The sequence below is a fragment of the Pristis pectinata genome, chromosome 10, assembly GCF_009764475.1.
Source record: "Pristis pectinata isolate sPriPec2 chromosome 10, sPriPec2.1.pri, whole genome shotgun sequence".
Classification (NCBI taxonomy): Eukaryota; Metazoa; Chordata; class Chondrichthyes; order Rhinopristiformes; family Pristidae; genus Pristis; species Pristis pectinata.
This window is the reverse complement of record NC_067414.1, coordinates 55699975-55721603: the sequence shown is the minus strand read 5'-3', so window position 1 is coordinate 55721603 and position 21629 is coordinate 55699975. Positions and strand designations below refer to the sequence as shown.

General features: G+C 39.6%; 1 protein-coding gene across 1 annotated transcript in view; it reads right to left on the bottom strand.

Annotated features, from left to right (window-relative positions):
• Nucleotides 1-21629, bottom strand: part of gckr (glucokinase (hexokinase 4) regulator) — a 46099-nt gene that overhangs the window by 22865 nt on the left and 1605 nt on the right. Inside the window, 8 exon segments of the mRNA XM_052024933.1 lie at nt 1923-2028; nt 4337-4431; nt 6350-6403; nt 8906-8972; nt 9057-9118; nt 11815-11883; nt 14342-14410; nt 16421-16576. Coding sequence (XP_051880893.1) covers nt 1923-2028; nt 4337-4431; nt 6350-6403; nt 8906-8972; nt 9057-9118; nt 11815-11883; nt 14342-14410; nt 16421-16576 — 678 coding nt within the window.

Below are 21629 nucleotides of genomic sequence, written 5' to 3'. Positions count from 1 at the left end.
TAGCATAATGCTATTACAGAGTCCGTGACCTGGGTTCAATTCTGGCCAATCTCTGTAAGGAGTTTGTATGTTCTCCCGGTGTCTGCGTGGGTTTCCTCTGGGTGCTCCGGTTTCCTCTCACATTCCAAAGACGTACAGGTTAGAAAGTTGTGGGCATGCTATGTTGGCACTGGAAGCATGGCGACACTTGTGGGCTGCCCGCAGAATACGCCACGCAAAAGATGCATTTCACTGTGTTTCGATGAACATGTGACAAATAAAGACATCTTATCTTATCTCATCTCGTCTCGTCTCATTTTGTCAATGGCCACAACTGTCCTCCACTTTAATTCTACAAAGTAATTCAAGGTTGCCACAAAGGCATGTTAACATTAGCCAATCAGTTTACATTTGGTACAAATTGCAGAAGCACTATGCTTGAAAGCCAGTTGTCACTTACTGCATGGACAACAGAGCAGCATGACAGGAGGCTACAGCTTTACAGAGCTCCAGGATTTCTCAATATCCTGCATAACTCTACAGGATTTCTTGATGGCTACATTTACCTGCATAGATTGGAAAGGGTTGCACTGCCACAATTTCCAGTTTGTGTGTGCACACTTGTATCCTCACATTCCTACCAGTTGTCAAGATGCCTTCATAAACAATCACCAACTGAGAGAAGTAACAGGGAATCTAATGAAGGCTGCAGATCTTGCTGTAGGAAGCGACACTGGCATCCTGACTCAGGAAAGTGCAGGCCCGTTATCCTGGGCTGAGGAGGGCAAGGACTCCTGCAAACACATTTCCTATTAAAGAGTCTGCCTGTCACTGCACTCTCCTGTGCTCATTCCATTTATTCCTGGACTCCCTCTTTCATTAGTCAGAATGGGAATGTTGGAGAGACCCCTACCTTTGGAAGAGATGTCCTCCTTTATTATGGGATATATAAAGCAACAGTACGAAAATGAATTTAACAATAAATACTTCATTACACTTAACACCAATTGCCACTATCGTTTTAGAAGAAAGCATCATTTAGCTTTAATGTCACAATTTATTTTGTTGTTGCCATCTTATTGCAGTCTCAGAGTCTGTGAAGGGGTCAGGAGAGACGATGCTAAGGTAGAGCTGGGTATCTTCAGTATATTTGTCGAACCTGACATATTTTTGTGTGGTGACCCCAAGGGACGTTATTACATAAACATGAGAAATAGGAAGGCTAAAGGATAACTACCTGGGAGCCATCAGATATAATTGTGCAATAAAAGGAGGAGAAACATTGGAACGTAGAACAGTGCAGCACAGGAACAGGCCCTTCAGCCCACCATTGCTGTGCTTTATCATGATGCCAATCTAACATCCCATCTGCCTGCACATGGTCTGTATCCCTCAGTCCCTAGCCATTCATGTGTCTGCCTAAATACCTCCTAAGTGTTACCATCATATCTGCCACCACCTCCTCAGGCAGTGAGCTCGAGCCACTGTATAAAAGTCTTGCCTTGCAAATCTCTTTTAAACACCCCAACCCTCCCCTTAAATTGTCCTAGACCCTTTGGCTTTGACTGGATAGGGAGCAATGAATTGAGACGAGGGCAATCCTTCCCAGCTGGACAGTGTAGGACAGATGTTGGAGGAAGGTCATGTTGACTCTGAATTTTGTTGTCATACTTGATTTAAAGGGCACTATTCTCATTTTTGAATGAAACTGGAAAACTTTGGTGTGATAGATTACTGTAAAATTCATTGTTATCAAACCACCTCTAAAGTTAAGTACTCTTGTTCACTTTGAATGAATCTTCCTTTGTTTGTTACTGTCATTGTCTAGTTGTCATTTTACAAAATTGACCTTGGAATTAAGGATAGATCCCATTGTTGCTTTGTTCTTGTTCAATAATTTTTATCAGTTTTCTGGCAGAAGATAATTGAAGGGCCACACTTACCCCGACAACAGGGTTGATGATAAATGCCTTATGTACATTGTGTAGTTTCTGAACTTGTTCTGCTACTCGAAGAAATGTGGAGTGCCATCCCTCTATTTTGTCAGGTCTTTAAAAGGAAATGTTAAACAACTTTCTTAGCAGAGACATTCATTCAAACATGAGCAAATATTTCAAGTATCTCATTCATCACAGTACTTTTTACATCACCCAGTTATAAAATGTGTAACGTAAGTGTTAAACAACATCTGAATGCTAAAGCATTGTGAGCAGGGAAACTACATGTTGGCTGGAGTGGACTAGGATGTAGAAAAGCCAAGTGCAAGGCATACTGTGAACAACAATGAATTGAATTTGTGCAGCAACCTTAACATGGTAAAACAACATGTTAAAACTACTGCTTTACAGTGGTAAACAATATTTGACACTGCAATATATTGAGAGAGATGCCCCAAAGCTTAGTCAAAGTACTAGCTTTTAAGAAACTACTAAGAGGAAGGTAGAGTTGGAGAGAGGTTTTGAGAGGGCATTACAGAGCTTAGGGCAGGGCAGAGAAGACATGATGGCCAATGTGCAACAATTAAAATTGAAAAGATTCAAGATAGTGGATAAGAATGAGATTCCTGAAGATTGCAAAACTGGAAGAGGTTTCGTTTTGGCCATGGATGGATTTGCATGCATGGGTCGAGATTTTAATATTAGGTGTTGTCAGACTGGAAGTCGGTACAAGTCTAAAATATACGGACAATGTGGGTGAGCAGGGCACTGTAGCAGGGTTTTATATAAGCTGAGGTTTATTGTGGGACCAAGATGGAAGGTTGAAAAAGAAAGCATTGAAATAGTCAAGTATAGGCATGATTGAAATTCAGGTAGGAATGTAATGGAGGTTGAAGCAGACAGTTTGGTAATTGAAAGAAAATTTGGTTGGAAAGTCATCAAACATCTTGTCAAGTGTTAAACAGTCCTGTTCAGCATTTGACAGTGGTCAGTGACAGCAATGGAGTCAATGGCAAAGGAACAGAGAAGATGGCAGAAGATAGAAAATGGCTTTGATCTTCCCAGTCTTTAGTTGGAATACATATCCGCTTGCCCCGTACAGCAGCATTTGATAATTCAGAGACAGTGAAGGGGTCAGGAGATATGATGCTAAGATAGAGCTCGGTATCCTCAATTTACTCGTGGAACTTGACATACCTTTGGGTGAACATGAACATGAGGAATAGGAGAGCTGAAGGATAGATACTTGGGAGACATCAGATGTAACTGTAGTAAAAGGAGGAGAAGCCATTGTCTTAGATCCTTTGGCTTCAACTGGATAGGTAACAGCCAAATGAGGTAAGAACAATTCTTCCTAGCAGAACAGTGGAAGAGGGCTGTGGAGGAGGATCATTTGGAATGTTGCTCTCTCCTTTGATTTGATTTGATTTAAAGTCACCATTCTCATGTTTGAATGAAACTTGGAAACTCTAGTTTGATAGATTATTATAATATGCATTCTTATTGAACCAACTCCCAGAGAGAACTCTTCACTCTCATTGAATTTCCTTTATTTAAGGTGATCCCTCCATCTCGATATTTTGCTACAAAATTGACCTCATTGTTTCTCAGGGATCTATGATATATGCTGTCCAGAACTGGGTTTAACTTGATAGTCTAAATTAAATTGAAACCCTTTACCCAACATTTTAAATTTGTCATCAGTTATTCAAATCACTGAACATATCATTTTTAAATTCCTGTTTGGCAGAAAGCAGTGGTAATCATTGGTACATTACTAAAGTGGTATGGGGTTGGAGCTTACAGAATGATAAAGCAACAAATCAGCTTTCAAGATTTGGCTCAGTATGAACCCCATTCATTCATTCAATGTCTAGTAGAATGTATGGAGATTATTCTTTTGTTGTATGCATTGCTTAATGATGTGCATTAGAATGGGTTACCTCTTCCAAATGTAGTCCATCTTCTTCTATATTGATGGCGGAGTCTTCAACAATCCTATCCCGAGACTCTTGAATTCCTTTCTCAAAACACTGCATCGGCTTCCTCAAAACCAGCCTGTTTATTCATGACTTCACCATATCGCTCAACTTCTTTTTCCTACCTTTGTTCCCCAATCACCCATCCCTCTCATGCCTGCTGTCAACTCTCCTCTACAGCACCCTGAACTGCCTGGCAGAGTTTCCTGAACTCACTCAGCAGAAGTATATTTCTAAGAGTGTAGAAGACTATAAAGAACAAAATTCATATTCAAAAGGTATAATAATCATAGCTGCACAACTATCATCTGACATTATACAAGAGAAATCTCTGATCTTGAAAAGAGAGCATAACCTCTATATTGAAGATCTAGAACAACCCAATGTTGAATATATTACAATAGATGACTAAATGTAATGCAACCTACAAATATTTTGTACCTTGCCATATGAATTGGGTTGAACCCCACTAGAACAGGAATAAATTTGTCCATGTTGCTCATGCAGAAGTCAAGCTGACCAGCAACAAATGGAGCCTGCAAGCAGGAAAGAGAATTTATAATAGTGGTTACGTCACCATATGTAAGATCCAAAACTACAAAATACAAATACTTTACAGTATTATATTCACTATAGGACTGTATAACCTCCTTTCCACTCTGATTAATAAAAATAAAATGCCCACATAATGGGTTGGCAAACATGATCTTCTACATTATCTGTCCATGCTTCTATGATGCATCACCCTGACATGAAGATGTTTTCATTTCATAATTGTTTAATTTGAAAAAAATATCCATGGCAATACATAATCAATCAAATAATTGTACATATTATCCATTCCAGGAATTGCTAATTGGTTTAAAAATAAATTGATCCATTTTGGCAAATGGGAACTAGAATTCACTCTCAAAGTACCAGAGGAATGCCAGTAAAAGAGAAACCAAAAAATCATCTAGAATCAAAATAATAGCATGGAATAGTAATATAAATCCGCTAATGGACTTCAAAGGGGTAGTCTTGCTAGACAAACATCAATGAAATCTGTGAAGAGTTATCAAAGAATAGACAATGTTCTGGTAATTGATGTAATGCAACAAAATTTCAAAAACACAATCGATAAGGTGCTACAGTAAGGATTAATGATTAAGATGTGAGAATGTGGAGTTAGGGGACAAAAAGAAAAACTGAAAGTTTGTTGGCTGTAAGGCAGAGCAGAGAGTGCAGGTAACTGATAGACGGAGTGGGAGGAAATGGAATGGAAGATCACACAAGGATAAGCTGGAACCATCATCATTCACAATTTATATCAATGATGTACACATTGAAATCAAAAACATAATTCCAAAGTTGCAGATAAGAACTATAACAAATTACAACACATTAAGAATCTTGCAAAATAGGTATATAATTGGAAAATTAATTTCACAAAAGCAAGTGTGAGCTCTTAAGTCTTAGTAAGAAAAGTAAGAAGGTTACATACTACTTGGAAAATACCTGCTTGAGAACAGTAGTAGAACAAAGGGATCCCAAAGTATGTTTACAAAGGCACCGAGTAGTTACGCAGATTAGTAAAGCCACTAACTAAAGCAAATGTGCAGTAGGACTTCATTGTAAAAGGAGACATTATGTTCAGCTTACACAGTACTTTGGTTAGACCACATGAAATTTTATTACAATTCTAGTTACTGCACTGGAGATGAACAAACAAGATTTACAAAAATGGTGGTGGAAGTCCATCTATTAGGAAAGAATGGATTGGCTGGGTCTCTCTTATCTTGAAAAGAGAAGGCCAAAGAATGATAATAGAGATCTTTAATACTCTGAAAACTTTTGATAGGCTAGACACAGAATGAATGCTTCCACTTTTCAGAAGAACCATCAATGTGAGACCATCAAGATAAGAAGCTCAAATGGGAAATTCAGAAAGAACATCTTTATCCAAAAGATGGTGAAGAAGATGGAATGTGCACTGATTACTTGGGCTGAAAAAGTTTGTTTCAATGCTTTAAATTCTGTAATCCTCTGTACTTACACATTAAAAGGATATCACTGAAAAAAGAGAGACAAGTTTAAAAAGCATGCCACATTTTGCCTCAAATCCAACATCATTTGTGTCTCTCAGAAATGTAAACATAGATTAGAGCATCTGATATTAAACTATTTATGGAGATAGTTAAGCATTTTCACAAGCCAGAAGTGTGTGGGTGGAATTCCATTTTGTGAAAGAAATGTTAATGGAAAATATGTTGTTACTTCAGAGTCTGGGCAATGTCCTGGTGGGGTGGAACACCTGGCCATTGTAGAATGAATTTGATGTTCATCTCATTGATTTCAGTTACAGTAATAATCCATCCTGCTGCATTAAGCAAAGTACAGAGAACATACTGAACCAAAGGAACACTGACAGCAAAAACTCATTTTGGAAAGCTGCTTGAAATGCACCCTACTTACTGACAATCCACATGAAATCCCAATGAACAATACTTTCTTTTTCTTTTCTGAAATCTGCAAATAAATATTACGGTTAATGAATGTGATTAATAAATTACCCACTCTATTGCACTTTAGAGTCATAGTCATAGAGTTGTACAGCATAGAAGTAGGCCCTTCAGCCCACCACATTCATGCCAACCATCATGTCTATTTATATTAACCCCACTTGCCTGCATTTAATTCCATATCCCTCTAAGCCTGTCCAGATGTCTCTTGAATTTTGTTACTGTTCCTGCTGCTACCACCTGCTCTGGCAGCTTATTCGAGATACCAACTACTCTTCATGTGAAAAATTTACCCCTCTGATCCCCTTTAAACCTCCTCCCTCTCACCTTAAAACCATGCTTTCTGGTTTTAGACACCACTTCCATGGGAAACAGACTCTGGCTAGCTACCCTATCTATACCTTTCATAAATTTATATACCTCCGTCATGTCACCCCTCAGCCTCCTTGGCTCCAGGGAAAACAGACCCAGCCTGTGCAATCTCTCCTTATTGCTCAAGTTCTCCAATCCAGGGAACATGAATCTTTTCTGTACCCTCTCTAGCTTAATCACATCCTTCCTGTAGTGTGGTGACCAGAACTGCACACAATACTCCAAGTACCACCTGAATAACATTATGTACAACTGTAACATGATGTCACATCTCCTGCACTCAATGCCTTGGCCAATGAAGGCAAGCATGTCATATGCCGTCTTCACCACCCTGTTTACCTGTTTTGCCACTTTCAGGGAACTATGCACTTGCACAGTTCTGTTCAACTGTTCTCTCTGTTCAACAACATTCGCTAAGGCCCTGCCATTCACTGTGTATGTCCTGCTTGATTTAACTTTGCACTTGTCTGAGTTAAATTCCATTTGCCATTCCTCTGTCTACCTCCCTGGTTGATCTACATTCTGTTGTAGCCTCAGACAACTTTCTTCGTGGTCCACTATACCATCATTTCTGGTGAGATCTGCAAACCCACTAATCATGCCACCTACATTCTCATCCAAATCATTAATATATATGACAAACAAGAGGACCTTTCTTGGTCTTCATTCTGATAACAATTAAAAAATTAGGAAATTATCTTCAAAATATAAATAGTTTAGGAAAGAATTAAAAAAAGGTATTCCAGAACAATGAAATTGTCATAGAAATAACATTCATGAGAAATGTAAATTTGCTGCTGATTTTCCAACACTCATTATATACTATTGCACAAAGTGAAAATCTACCTCACTGCGTCAAGAGAGTATAAATATAAAAAATACAAACTATAGTACTTGCCTGGTTGAGAATTACGGTTGTTTTTTTCTATTTGTGATCTTCATTTTATTTGTAAATGGTCAAAGATAATCCTCAAATATTAAAGCACAAAAGATCATTGCTACAAATAGATTTCCTATTTGCAATGCAAGATTTAGCTATTAATTTGGAATTTCATCTTTGATGACAAGAAAATTACACAGCAAAAAAAACTTAAGCAAGCATTAAATTATTAGGGATTGTTAGACATGGAATATCCTTCAGGAATTATGTGGACAGCAGACTTTAATACAAATAAGAACCATTCTTCAAAAGAAGACCTGTTTAAATTAAAACCTCAAGCAGTAATTAGTTTTGAAATTAAAAGGACAGCTATGTAAGCAAACAGTACTGTCTACAGAGCACAGGGTACTAGCCGACACTCAAGAGATATGGTTTGTAAATCAACATGACCATGAGACATTCTCATATGCAGCACAGGATAATGGGCCTATGTTAATTGGTCTACATCAAACCAAGCATCAAACATCCTTGGCTAAGCTATTTTGCACCATTGTGACAGAGATCAAGGAAGATTCCAGAGTAGACTGATTATTTTGTCACTCGCCATATCAAATATGGTCATTTGCTCGTACCCAGAGAGTCAGCCCTTATAACACTAATTTTGGGTGTCAGGGGTTTCTGTTCTCAGAAGCTTTTAGACCATCCATGTAGATTACCTTGTCCCAGCAAAAGTGTTTTGAATATTCAGGGGTATCTTGTCAGTTATGATGTGCTCTCATTGTAAATATGTAATTCAATGAAATCATTTGTCTGCACCTAAAATATTGAATTAAACTACGTCATTGTAACTATTGAAATTGCATTCAAACCCCTGCTGTTACTTTTATTCTTCAGGTGTAAAAACTCAATGTACATTGATTTCAGAGAGATTCTCCTGAGTTTCCTCAGAGTTTCTCCTAGAGAGAGAAAGAGAGAGAGAGGGAGAGGGAGGGAGAGAGAGAGAGAGAGAGAGAGAGAGCGAGAGGGAGAGGGAGGAAGAGAGAGAGGGGGTGAGAGAGAGTGAGAGAGAGAGAGAGAAGGAGAGAGAGCAAGAGAGAGAGAGATCCTTCAGAATACCTGCTTGTGCTGAATTAAGACTTTTTACAACTACAGCTCCAGTTTCCACGTTAGTCATTCATAGTCACAACACAATGATCCATCTACAACATAACTGGATGAAAATGTATGTTAATACAATGCAACAATAATATAACTTACTGCTTTTAACATTTTAATCCCTGTCTCCGGATTATCTTCAGGTAGCTCTTGAGAAGTCATTAGAGCTCTGCACATTGAAAAGAAGAGTGAAACTTGGTAATGGAAGTAATTTATTTTTTACTTTAAACCATGTCTTATAGTTGCCACTTACTTATCCCCTCCAGCAATGATCTAGTCATAGCTTTTTGTTTTGGATAAACTGTTGAAGGAAGACTGAAAGCAATAGAAATAGATTAGGTCACTTAAATTGGTCTGTAAGAGTTGTACTCTGAACGAATACTGGAAGTAAAATAAAGCAAAAATATTAGTTCTGTGTTTCACCCCTTTGAATTTTTTGCAACGAAGATAAAAGAAAACAGCCATGTGGGACTTTAATCTATGCACAGAGCAGGCAACCCCAATTAGTAATAATGGAGTGGAGTCAAACTCATAGAGTGTATACAAGATAGTTTTCTGTACTAGTATATGGAAGAATAGGACTATTTCAAATCTAGCAACTGAAAGGAGAAATGATCAATTAATAATGCTATTGTTAAGGAATCTTTAGGGAATGATATGTAAAGATAGAAAGGGCTATGGATCAATGTGAAAGCAGGGTCTCAAATCTAAAAAAGAAAATGACAAAGGTGTGAGGTGTGAGTTGGCTATTGTAGAGGCCATGCAGTGGTCAACATTTAAAGAAATAATTGATACTTTGCAAAAATATCTCCAGATCAGTATGTTGAGGAACCAATGGCAGAATCAGATCTGACGTCAAACAGTCTACTCCTCCTAATGTTTTAAATTATTTTGTTCTTATATGGCATTTCTTTGGGTTTTATCTCTGGCAGGAGATTACATGGTTCCTCTGTGGGTGAGGGAGGAAGAATGGGGATATGTGGAACTGACAACATATCACAAAGGACCTGGTTCAATGGACCCACCAATGTTTACCCATTCGTTTCAATTATTCACTCAGAAAGAGGTATGATCCAGGCCTTTAAAATACTGACAGGAATTAATACCGCTGTGACATTGTGGAGGCTTTGTTTTGATTGTGTGCACAAAACCAGTCCAATCCGAATGAGTATAAAATCAACAAGCCTTTGACAGGATTTGTAATTTCTTCTCATAGAATAATAGAATGTGGAATGGAATTCTTAACTGAAGCAATGCTTGGTGTGGAATAGGCTGGATATCTAGTTGGTTGTAAACTCAGGCTAGGTTCTCCAAAACTGTACAAAACAATATCAAACAATATAGCACAATTTCTAAGGTTTAATAAAGATCTTGAAGATTTATTTTCCTTTGGGATGGAAAAATCATGCAGCCTTTCCTTAGGATATTAACTTGTTTTGGTAAATGTATTTCTCCTCAGAATATACATCTCAAATAGAAGTTTGATGATTTTTCCTTCTAAATTTATGTTTCTGAGTCCATTAATATTGCAGTAATATGGGGCTTTAGGTGGACAAACTTTCTTCAGCCAGTCAAAAACTTGCCGCTGATGGTTCAACCATCCTTGAAATACCTTGCTGAAGCTTACTTCCCATTGATTTTAATAGGATTAATAGCTCAACTGTTATGTCTAGTCTGCACACAGTAGTAAAAGTTAAAATCTATGCCTAGTGTTAAGGTCTGAGGTTTGATGGATATACTTGTGCAATCATCTTGCCTTGAATATTGGGATGGCATTGACTGGTCTACCAGGTTGAGTCAAGTAGCGAGTACAAATGTGGAAGAGAAGTTACAAAAAACAAAAAAGAGAAGATAAGGCAACAGAGAAGATGAGAAACAACCTATTGAGGTATGAAGAAAGAAGCAAATATATTTGTCAAAAAGGAGGCGAAATAAAAAAGAACTAAAAAATGAGCCATATATGGATAATGCCAGAGACAGATGAATGAAGAATTTGGGTGAGAATGTACAAGGCATGGTTAGGAAGTTTGCAGATGACACTAAAGTAGGTGGTGTAATGGACAGTGAAGATGGTTATCAAGAATTACAATGGGATCTTGAATAGCTGGGTAGGTGGGCTAAGGAACAGCAATTGGAATTTAATTCAGATAAGTGCGAGGTGTTACATTTTGGAAAGGCGATCAGGATAGGACCTTCACAGTGAATGATAAGGCTTGTTGTAGAATAGAGGGACCTTGGAATATAAGTACATTGTTCCCTGAAAGTGGCATCACAGATGGACAGGGTTGTAGAGAAGGTTTTTGGCATGCTGGCCTTCATCAGAGAGGGCATTGAGTACAGAGGTTGGGATGTTATATTATAGTTGTCCAGGATGCTGGTGAGGCTACATTTGGAATATTGTGTTCAATTTTGGTCACCTTGCTATAGGAAAGATGCCATTAAGCTGGAAAGAGTGCAGAAAAGACTTACGAGGATGTTGCCAGGACTCAAGGGACTGAGTCATAGAGAGAGGTTGAGCAGACCATGCCTTTATTCATTGGAGTGTAGGAGAATGGGGGGTGATCTTATAGAGGTGTATAAAATCATGAGGGGCATAGGTTGGGGTGAGTGCACATAGTCTTTTTCCCAGGGTTGGGGAATCAGAAACTAGAGGGCATAGGTTTGAGATGAGAGGAGAGAGGTTTAACAGGAACTTGAGGGGCAAGTCTTTCTCCAAGAGAGGTATATTAACAACATTTTGGATGGGTACATGGATAGGGAAGGTTTTGAGGAATAATGGCCAAACATGGGCAAATTGGAGTAATTTAGATGAGCATCTTGGTTGGCATGGACCGTTTGGGCTAAAGGTCTGTCTCCACGCTGTATGACCCCATGACTCTAAAAACAAAGAACAGTCTTTGCCAGACTGAAAAAATAGGGAGTTAACATGAAGCAGAAGAAAAAGAAGAATATAATGAATATTACTAGTTAAATTACTAATAATGTGATTGGAAAAAGTAAAGCATACATACAGCAAGCAGAAATGCTAATCTTCCTGATGTTCCACATCCACTAAGTACAATCAGGTTATCATCAGGATCCTGAAAATATTTATCAGAACATTTGTGTAAAAATAAATCAATCATACATTTAGCATTGGTAAATTTCTGAATTCATAAAACTGCTCAGACCTTCAATTCACATCTCACCAGATTATAACTATAATTGTATAGCAGTAATAAATTCCAATGAGATTGAAGGCCAGGATACATGCTTAGCCCACTGCTCTATTCTCTCTACACTTGTGACTGTGTGGCTAGGCACAGCTCAAATGCCATCTATAAATTCGCCGATGACACCACTGTTGTTGGCAGAATCACAGATGGTGACGAGGTGGCATACAGGAGTGAGATAGATTGGCTGGTTGAGTGGTGTCGCAACAACAATCTCACACTCAATGTCAGCAAGACCAAGGAATTGATTGTGGACTTCAGGAAGGGGAGGTCAGGAGTACACACACCCGTATTCATTGGGGGGTGAGTGGAGGAAAGGGTGAGCAGCTTCAAGTTCAGGGGCATCAACATCTCAGAGGTTCTACCTTGGGCCCAACATATTGACGCAATCATGGAGAAGGCACGCCAGCAGCTCTACTTCATTAGGAGTTTGAGGAGATTTGGTATGTCACCAAAGACTCTTGCAAATTTCTACAGATGTACGGTGGAGAGCATTCTGACTGGTTGCATCACCACCTGGTATAGAGGCTCCAAAGTGCAGGGTTGAAAGAGGCTGCAGAGGGTTGTAGACTCAGCCAGCTCCATCATGGGCACAACCCTCCCCACCACTGAGGACATCTTCAAGAGGCGGTGACTCAAGATGGCGGCATCCATCTTTAAGGACCCTCACCATCCGGAACATGCCCTCTTCACATTACTACCATCGGGGAGGAGGTATAGGAACCTGAAAACCCACATTCAACGTTCCAGGAACAACTTCTTCCCCTCCGCCATCAGATTTCTGAACGGTCAATGAACCCATGAACTCTACCTCATTATTCCTCTTTTGCACTATCTATTTATTTTTTGTAACCTATTGTAATTTTTATGTCATACACTGTACTGCTGCCACAAAACAACAAATTTCATGACATATGTCAGTTATAATAAACCTGATTCTGATTCTAATTGTGTTCAAAATTTATTGCAAGTTAACAGCCTATACTGGCCAAATCTGTGCAATGAATGGTCTTATGCATTCAAAATATATTTTCCAAGAAAATATAATGGAGCTAAAATTTGTGTTAACACCTTCTCTATGGACTTCTGCCATTATGGAGAGTGGAGATCGAAGAGGAAGTGTGTATGGGAGTAATTTTGGGTGTTGGGGGATGTGATAATGGACAAAGGTGGGTGAGGGGTGGGTTTATGGTGTGGGTAGATTGGGGGCAGAGATAGGGGCAAGTATGAGGAGACAATCAGAGGGGGTAGTAGTGTTAGTGAGGGGAATGGAGTGAGGTTGGTCAGGGAGCTAATTATGGGGAGTGGGCTACAGCCTGAGGGAGGATTGGGAAGAGGAGGATAGGAAGCTGATTGGTGCACCCAGGAGTTAATTGCAAGGGGTTGTGAAGACATTTAGGTGCAGTGCACAGCTGGGGAGGGGAGTGGGAGTCAGGTTAGGTTGTTGGGCTGCTGGTCCATGGGGAAGGGGCTGGTGAGATTTTTGGCAAGATTAGCCAGAGAGTGAGTGGATTGGGGGATGTTGGAGAACTATTTGGTGAAAGGCGGTCAAGGAGATGATCAGAGCAGGGCTGAGATCATCAAAGGGAGGTGGCTGGTGATGAGGCTAATCACAAGCAGAGAGCCCAGCAGCAGGCCAAGTGGAACGAAGTAAGTCTCAATCAATGAAGAGTGGTTCTGTATGTGAGGCTTGAGCCATTTCCGTTGTGTGCCATTTGGTGTCAGTGTCCATGGCAACAGTGCCTATATCTATGGATACCATTAGAATAAAGGATCTGCAATGGAAATCTAAATGTACACTACCAATATGTAGACAAATTGAATGCATGTAGTAATCAGGTTTAAATAAAAACCTCTATAACACAGTGTTTAAATAGGGTGTTCCACTTTTATTTCTCCCTTCCTTGCTATGAAACATATAAATTCCATTTCCCTTGTGGCGTAAGTCAGATGTGTAATTTACTGAGGGGTGTATTTTATGATTTAATGTTTCTAGCATGGAGCGTGACAAGAGCACAGATTGGAAATTTGAGTACATAGGTTATTGCAGCTGGTTCACGGCACAGGTCATTCATAATCCGTTCAAAGTTATTTGACAGCAAATCAAATGAGCTGTGAATGGTGCGAATTGCCTTCTGGATTGCTACAATGTACTCTTTTTTGTGCAAAGTTCAGCACCAGGAGTGTTAGATCGTAATATTTAGCCAAAAACTGCTTATTTAGAAAGCTTCCATGTTATTTTCCTCAATAAACTGAATAACTTTTTCTTGTCGGAATTTATAATAAAATCAGTCATAGGCTCAATAAACACCATTTCATCACTTACCCTCAGTAGCTCTTGAACTTGTTTGGCCGTGTCCCTCATTGCCCTTAAGATAGATTCACTGTACAGCGTCTGTCAGTAAACAGAGAAGACATATTGGACCATTGTAGTAAAAATTAGTTTAAGAGGAACAGATAGGGGCGACCACAGAAATGCTGGAAGAACTCTGCCAGTCAAGCAGCATCAGTGGAAAGAGAAACCAGTTAATGTTTTGGTTGCATTATTTAGTTTGGAACAGTCTACACAGAGATCTTTGAGTTTATTCCGAGCTCTGGGAGCCATTACACTCTCTCTGCCAAAGCATGTTGGGATCTTCTGCAGCCCTTCTATAGGAGTGGAGCTGCCAGATCACCATCAGGTCTATTGATTTGGAGATACAAACTGCTTAATCTACTGTAAAACCTGGTGTCATAATGCAGAAAAATCCCTTGATGTTTATCCAAGTTCAATCCAACTCACCATCCACGGTTGTCCCAAGGCACACTAACGTTTTGCAGCACGTAGCTCAAATGACCTGGGAGCCATGGTTACGTGGCTGTCCTGTGAGCAGAACTAGCCAAAGGTACTGACCAGTCCTCTAGGTGTCTCATCCTGATGCTCTGCCCCCAGTCACACCCTGAACCATAGACAGATTGTGCAGTCAAAGGCCGTTTCAGAGACAATTAAAAACAAATTAAATTGATTGAAATCAAAAATTATTTAAAAAATCAATAAATGTATTTAAAAACATACTAAACTACTAATTGTAAACATAAATAATTGAAATAAAGAAAAATAAACAAAAATTTAGGTAAACTTACCTTTTACTGAAGGTTTGCAACACCATTTAATGCAATATTAGATGTGCCTGCTTTGTTTCCATAAAGCTGCAAGGCGAGATCCAAAGTCTATCCAGCCCTCATCTGGGCAAACTATGGAATCATCCCTCAACTTAATGATGAGTCCCAGAGCAAGTGAGAGGACAGATGCAGGCACGGAAGTCCTGAACAACTGACTGGGCGCCAGTGCTATTCAACTGATTACATACGATGGAGTTGATTTTCCTGCTGGTTGGGCAGTAGGTTGAGTAAGTTGAGCGGATGCAGTAATGAAGTGTTTTGAAGGCCTGAACTGTTTTCATCGTCAGGCCTTTTCACGTAAGGGGGAAGTTGTTGACAGTAATGGTCACAGATAGTTATCGAGGGGAGAAATCCGATGCCCCGTTAAGATGAGCTGTAAATTCAAAATTATAGGAGAAGTCTGGACCAATTAGGAAGGTGGAGTGGGAAATACAGGAGAAGCAGAAGTTCTGGCTTGGCTGTTGAGAATGTCATTGTTTCATAGCTTCAGGATGCATGGTCACCTTGTCACCTACAATCTACATACAATACCTACTTTTTTTTAATCTCAGTGATCACCAGCTGCGGTTCCTTTGAGGAACACAAGCTCAGTTTCACCTAGCCTTTTGCTGTTGGGGAGGCTTGTGCAGTGCAAACTACAAGCATTTTAGGTTTAAAGTTACATTGAGAGTTTATGGATATCTCAAGAACCCAACTTTGATATATTAATGAGCTCCCGTCCTGCTTGTTCTTAGTTGGCACCCTGGCTGCCTATTCTGCAAACTACTCCAAAATTTTGCACAGTTGGTTGCCATATTTCATCTCACAACAATTACTTCTCAAGAATACATGAGTGGTCTTAAAGCACTTTGGGATGAATCTGAAATGGATGTAAAAGAAGCTACATAAATGCAAGTCTTTCCTTCTTGATTCCAAAATCACTATCAGTGTAACCTTGTATTTTATGCTTCATTACTACCTGATTCCACTGAAATATGGGGCGATCTTGAGTCCAAAATCACTCCCAATTTCCCCACGGCTTGCTGAGTTGTTTTCAGTTTGATGACTTCCAGTCTTCAGATAAATGACCTCCTGATCCCAGATCGCTGATGCTCATTACAAATCCATTGGAAATAAGGACACTGGTAAATTTTACCCAGTCTGTACGTCAGTTAATTACATAACAACTTTGAATTTTCAGTGGACTTCCCTTGTTTCTTTAAACACAATTTATACTGGTGGTTAGCGTGGAAGCTTCTTGTACCTGATAGTTTGTAGTTGTGTCGTCCTCCTTCTGAAATATTTCTTCAGCACATTTTTTCAACAGTTGGACAAGCTGAACTGAATCTGATTGGTCTATACCCTGTGTTATGGGGTTGGACCTCTCTGTGACGGGGAGAGTGGCTTCATATTCTGCAAGCTGCAGTGAAAGGAACAGAGCAAATCATCTTTATATTGCATAGTTTCTTTATGAGATAGCACAAATGTATTTCGAATAAAGCCAGCAATTGGTTTTGGAACAGTAAGCTTTCCAATCATTGCTTCAGGGAAAGTAGACAGCATAATCAAGGGCCCCTCTCACCCCAATTATTCTCTCTTCTCCTCCCATCCCATCGAGCAGAAGAATCAAAAGCTTGAGAGAACGTACCACCAGGCTCAAGGACAGTTTCTATCCTGCTGTTATCAGACTCTTGTATGGACCCCTCATATGCTAAACGTTGAACTCTTGATCTCTCAATCTACCTTGTCGTAGCCCTTGCACTTTATTTGTCTACCTGCATTGCACTTTCTCTGTAACTGTAACACTGTGCACTATGTTTTCCTTTTTACTACCTTGATGCACTTATGGATGGAATGATCTGTCTGGATGCACACAAACAAAAGCTTTTCACTGTATCTCGGTACACGTGACCGTAATAAACCAATTCCAATTTCAATTCCTTTTTTGCCAGCGATCAAATACATACCAGTCACTACTTCTAGATGTGAATGCCTGGACAATTCTATACATCAATCGTATGTTTACATTTTGTTTAATTCTCAATGAATCTACTATTTTCCTGCTCTCATTATCACAGCAACATTTAGGAAATACCACAGGGAAATTGAATCTGCCACAGCTTGCATTGGATTTGAATGTGGAATAACCTCTGATCTGCTCTCCAATTCCCGTTATGAGATGTAAAGTACAGAAGAATGCACATCCTGTAGATTTACTTCAATGAAGTTGAATGTGGGAAGTGCATTGAAAAGAGCACACTGCAAATTGTAGACATTGCTAGTTCTTTTTGACCTTCTTACCTTTAAAGTTAGATGACATACTTCCATAGACTTGACTGATATATCACTGTAGTTCCAGGCATTGTTGTTTAAGGTAACATCCAATGGCTATGGAATTAAGTAGGGTGCCTGCCTAATTATTCTGATGATTGAATAAATAAGTAAGGGGCAGACTAGCTCAATCAAGTGGCCATTGTTAAGCTTTTTGAATTTTTTCCCTTCTCATCCTAACCTGATATTTTCCGAGTCACCTGAACCTAATCCATCCAGGATGAAGCTGACCAGGTCAGATGTGTATGGCTTTCTAATGGTTTCAGTTTGAACTAAAGTAAACTTGTAAAAAATACTAGAATAATAGAAAATAGAAATAGCCACTTTTTTGGGAAGCACCTGCAACACTGCATGGCCATTCTATTTTTTTCTTTATGTTGTTGACTTCTTGTAGCAAAATTGTTAAAAACAAATCTTGGTGATAATTTGTGCTGTTTGGGAACGGGGTGAGATTTTTGAATTGCATTCATACAAGTAACTGGCATCAACAGAAGTAGTCAGGGACTTCAGTGACCTGAGAAGCTACCTACCAGTAAGGACTGGGTTTCTTCTAATTACATAAGATCCACTGGAATTATTGTTGGCAAAAATAAAATATTACTTTGAAGTAAATTTAAACCTCCAAACCACTTTAACAGACATTTTATCAGGTAAATGTCTCTGTATTAAAAATTTAATAATTAAACAGCAATCCATGTTTGTTGTGAGAAAATGATAAAATCTTGATCTCAAAGACAGCTCTTGCACTCTGTGTGGTGAGAACGTGCCCCTTTCCAAAGTGTGCTCAAAGTGACCCTGGAACCCAGGACGTGGAGTCATCGTAGACAAAATATGCTACCAGTTTGTGATTTTTAAATTTACACTTTAGATCATATAGAATGCAAAGCTAAGATTGGGACAAACACATATGATTATAATAAAAGCTGAAAAATCCCAAATAAGCTTTAAGAAATAATGAAATATTTAAAATGCTTATGATGAGTGTTTGTCGGCTCTTGGACTATACTCACTGGAGTACAGAAGAATGAGAGGGGACCTCATAGAAACATTTAGAATGTTGAAAGGACTGGACAGAGTAGATGTGGTTAAGCTGTTTCCCTTAGTGGGTGAGTCCAGGACTAGAGGGCACAATCTTAGAATTAGAGGATACCGGTTTAAAACAGAAATGAGGAGAAATTTCTTTAGCCAGAGGGTAGTGAAATTATGGAATTCTTTGCCACGTACAGCTGTGGAAGCCCAATCATTGGGGGCGTTTAAGGAGGAGATAGATAGGTATCTAATTAGTCATGGTATCAAGGGATATGGGGATAAGGCCGGAATTTGGGGCTAGATAGGAAGAGTTTTTAGTTTAGCTCATGGAGAACTCGATGGGCTGAATGGCCTATTTCTGCTCCTTTGTCTTGTGTGATTTATTCATGTAAAGAAATTATAATGCACAACATAAAATTATCTTTTAAAGGACAAATAGTTTGCTAGCAGTAATTTTAGCTCAGCACACCACTTAAAATCAGTTGGACCTCATGTCAATATAGGTGAGATTTACAGGATGTTTTACAGTGGTTCATGAATATCTGAATTTCATTTCAATTTTCATGTGGAGGGGAAAGCTGCAAATAGCATGGTGATGGTGGTCATTGCTGACAGCAACCAGGATTTTCACGTCAAAACACAAAGAGTGAAAACCTCAAAATTGCTGTCATTTTACTGTATATTGACAGTGAATGCAGTTTCACTCTCTTTGCTACCAGAAACTCTGGGCCCATAAAACTTACCTGAATGCAGCTCATTATACTGTTTATTCTTTATGTATGCCCCTTTGGTGATGACGAAGATTTGAAGCCATGATATTCATCATTTCTGATGAAGGGTCTTGGCCCGAAATGTTGACTGTTCATTTCCCTCCATAGCTGCTGCCTGATGTGCTGATTTCCTCCAGCATGTTGTGTGTGTTGCTCCATGATATTCATACTTAGGTCAGAAATACACCGGTGCCTTCCCAGAATGCAGGATTGCATTAGGTACCAGCTCCCTGGCAAATTTAATGTGGAAGCTCGAGGCCCACTCCAGGCACTCAACACACTCCAATGCAGATAATTAGTGCCAAAGGAACGTGAGTAAGAAGAACTAAGAATTGGTGGAGTTGGGCATAGTGAAGAAGGTTGGAAAAGGATGCAGCAGGATATAGATCAGTTATAGATAGGGGCAGAGAAATGGCAGATGGAATTTAATCTGGGCAAGTGTGAGGTGTTGCACTTTGGGAGGTTAAATGTAAAAGGAAAAGAGACAATAAATGACAGGACCCTTAAGAGCATTGATGAACAGAGGGATCTTGGAGTCCAAGTCCATAGCTCCCTGAAAGTGGCAAATCAAGTAGATAGGGTGTAGAAGGTGTATGACGTGCTTGCCTTCATTGGTTGGAGCATTGAGTATAAGAGTCGGGAAGTCATGTTGTGGCTATATAAAATTTTGGTTCAGCCACATTTGGAGTATTGTGTGCATTTCTGGTTGGCTCATTACAGGAATGATATGGAGGCATAGGAGAGGGTGCAGAAGAGGTTTACCAGAATGCTGCCTGGATTAGAGAGTATTAGCTATAAGGAGAGGTTGGACAAACTTGGGTTATTTCCTCTGGAGGAGTGTTAGAGGCTGAGGGGAGACCTGATAGAAGTTTATAAAATTATGAGAGGCATAAGTAGATAGCCAGAGTCTTTTTCCCAGGGTGCGAATGTCAAATACTAGGTGGCATAGCTTTATATTAAGAGGAGTAAAGTTTAGAGTAGATGTGCGGGGCACGTTTTTTTACACAGAGTGGTAGGTACCTGGAACAAGCTGCCGGGGTGGTGGTGGAAGCAGACACGATAATGGAGTTGAAGAGGCATTTATATTGGCACATGAACATGCAAGGAATGGAGGGATACAGATCATGCGTAGGTGGACGAGATTAGTTTAATTTGGCATCATGGTCAGCACAGACCTTGTGGGCCAAAGGGCCTTCTCCTGCGCTGTACTGTTCTGTGTTTTATGTTCTGTGTTCTAACAGTCAGCTCATTACCCTCAGGAATTTAGCTTGGGTATCTACTCTATAAAACAGCTGCAACATCTGAGCAGCAATCCAGCCATGTATCAATAAACTGGACTGATCTCACATTATGCAGTGTGATCAGCTCATTTGTGCTGATACATTGTTAACGTGGCACATTACCGACTGAATGCCATGTTTCAGCAGCACATAAAAAGTGAACTGGCCTTCTAAAGCTTAAACTCAAACGAGATCTAGGTGTCTGAAATTTTGAGTGATTAGATGTAATTGGAGTTATTTAAGTTCAAAGTTCAGACACTTTATTGTTAGGCAGTAAATGCAGAAGCTATTTTGGAGACAGGTTGATAAAATTCCCTCGTAACGCAGTGTTTGAATACCTGAGGTGGAAATTACGCTGAGTGAGCACTGACATGTTAGCATGGAAATTCTCCACCTGCTGTTTCAGCACAAACAGCATAGCAGGACAGAGTCTGTCCTCCTCTGTCAAACTAGATGGGGAATTCTGCTGCCATATCCTTTTTCTGAAGAAGAAGAAAGGATTGCATCATTGGAATACTTTCTGTGGCTTTGGAACACCCCAAAGCAGCTTCCTGTTAGAGTAAAACTTCTGACGTGTAGTAATTGTTGTAATATAAGCAACGTGTAGTCATTTGTGCAGAGCAAACTCCTACAGGCAACGAGAGGATAATGACGAGATAATCTGTCTCTCAGTGATGTTGGTTAAGGGATAAATATTGGCCAAAGATCCTGGGAAAATTCCATGGCTCTTTTTCAAAGTTTTGCAATGAGATTGTTTACATCCATCTGTGCGAGCAGTCGGGGCCTCAATTATACTTTCATCTGAGATGGCAACTCTGAAAATATAGCCCATCTCAGAACTAGAATTCATTAACTTCTGACTCAGTGATGAGTTTGCTACAAATTGAACCACAGTGTTACAGACTAGGTTACTATTGGTGAATGTCCCTTTAAGATAGCGCATTGTGTGTGTGTGTGTGTGTGTGTGTGTGTGTGTGTGTGTGTGTGTGCGCGCGCGCGTGTGTGTGTGTGTGTGGCGTGGTTACGACAACAGAAGCTAAAGGACGTAATGATGTTTTTGAGG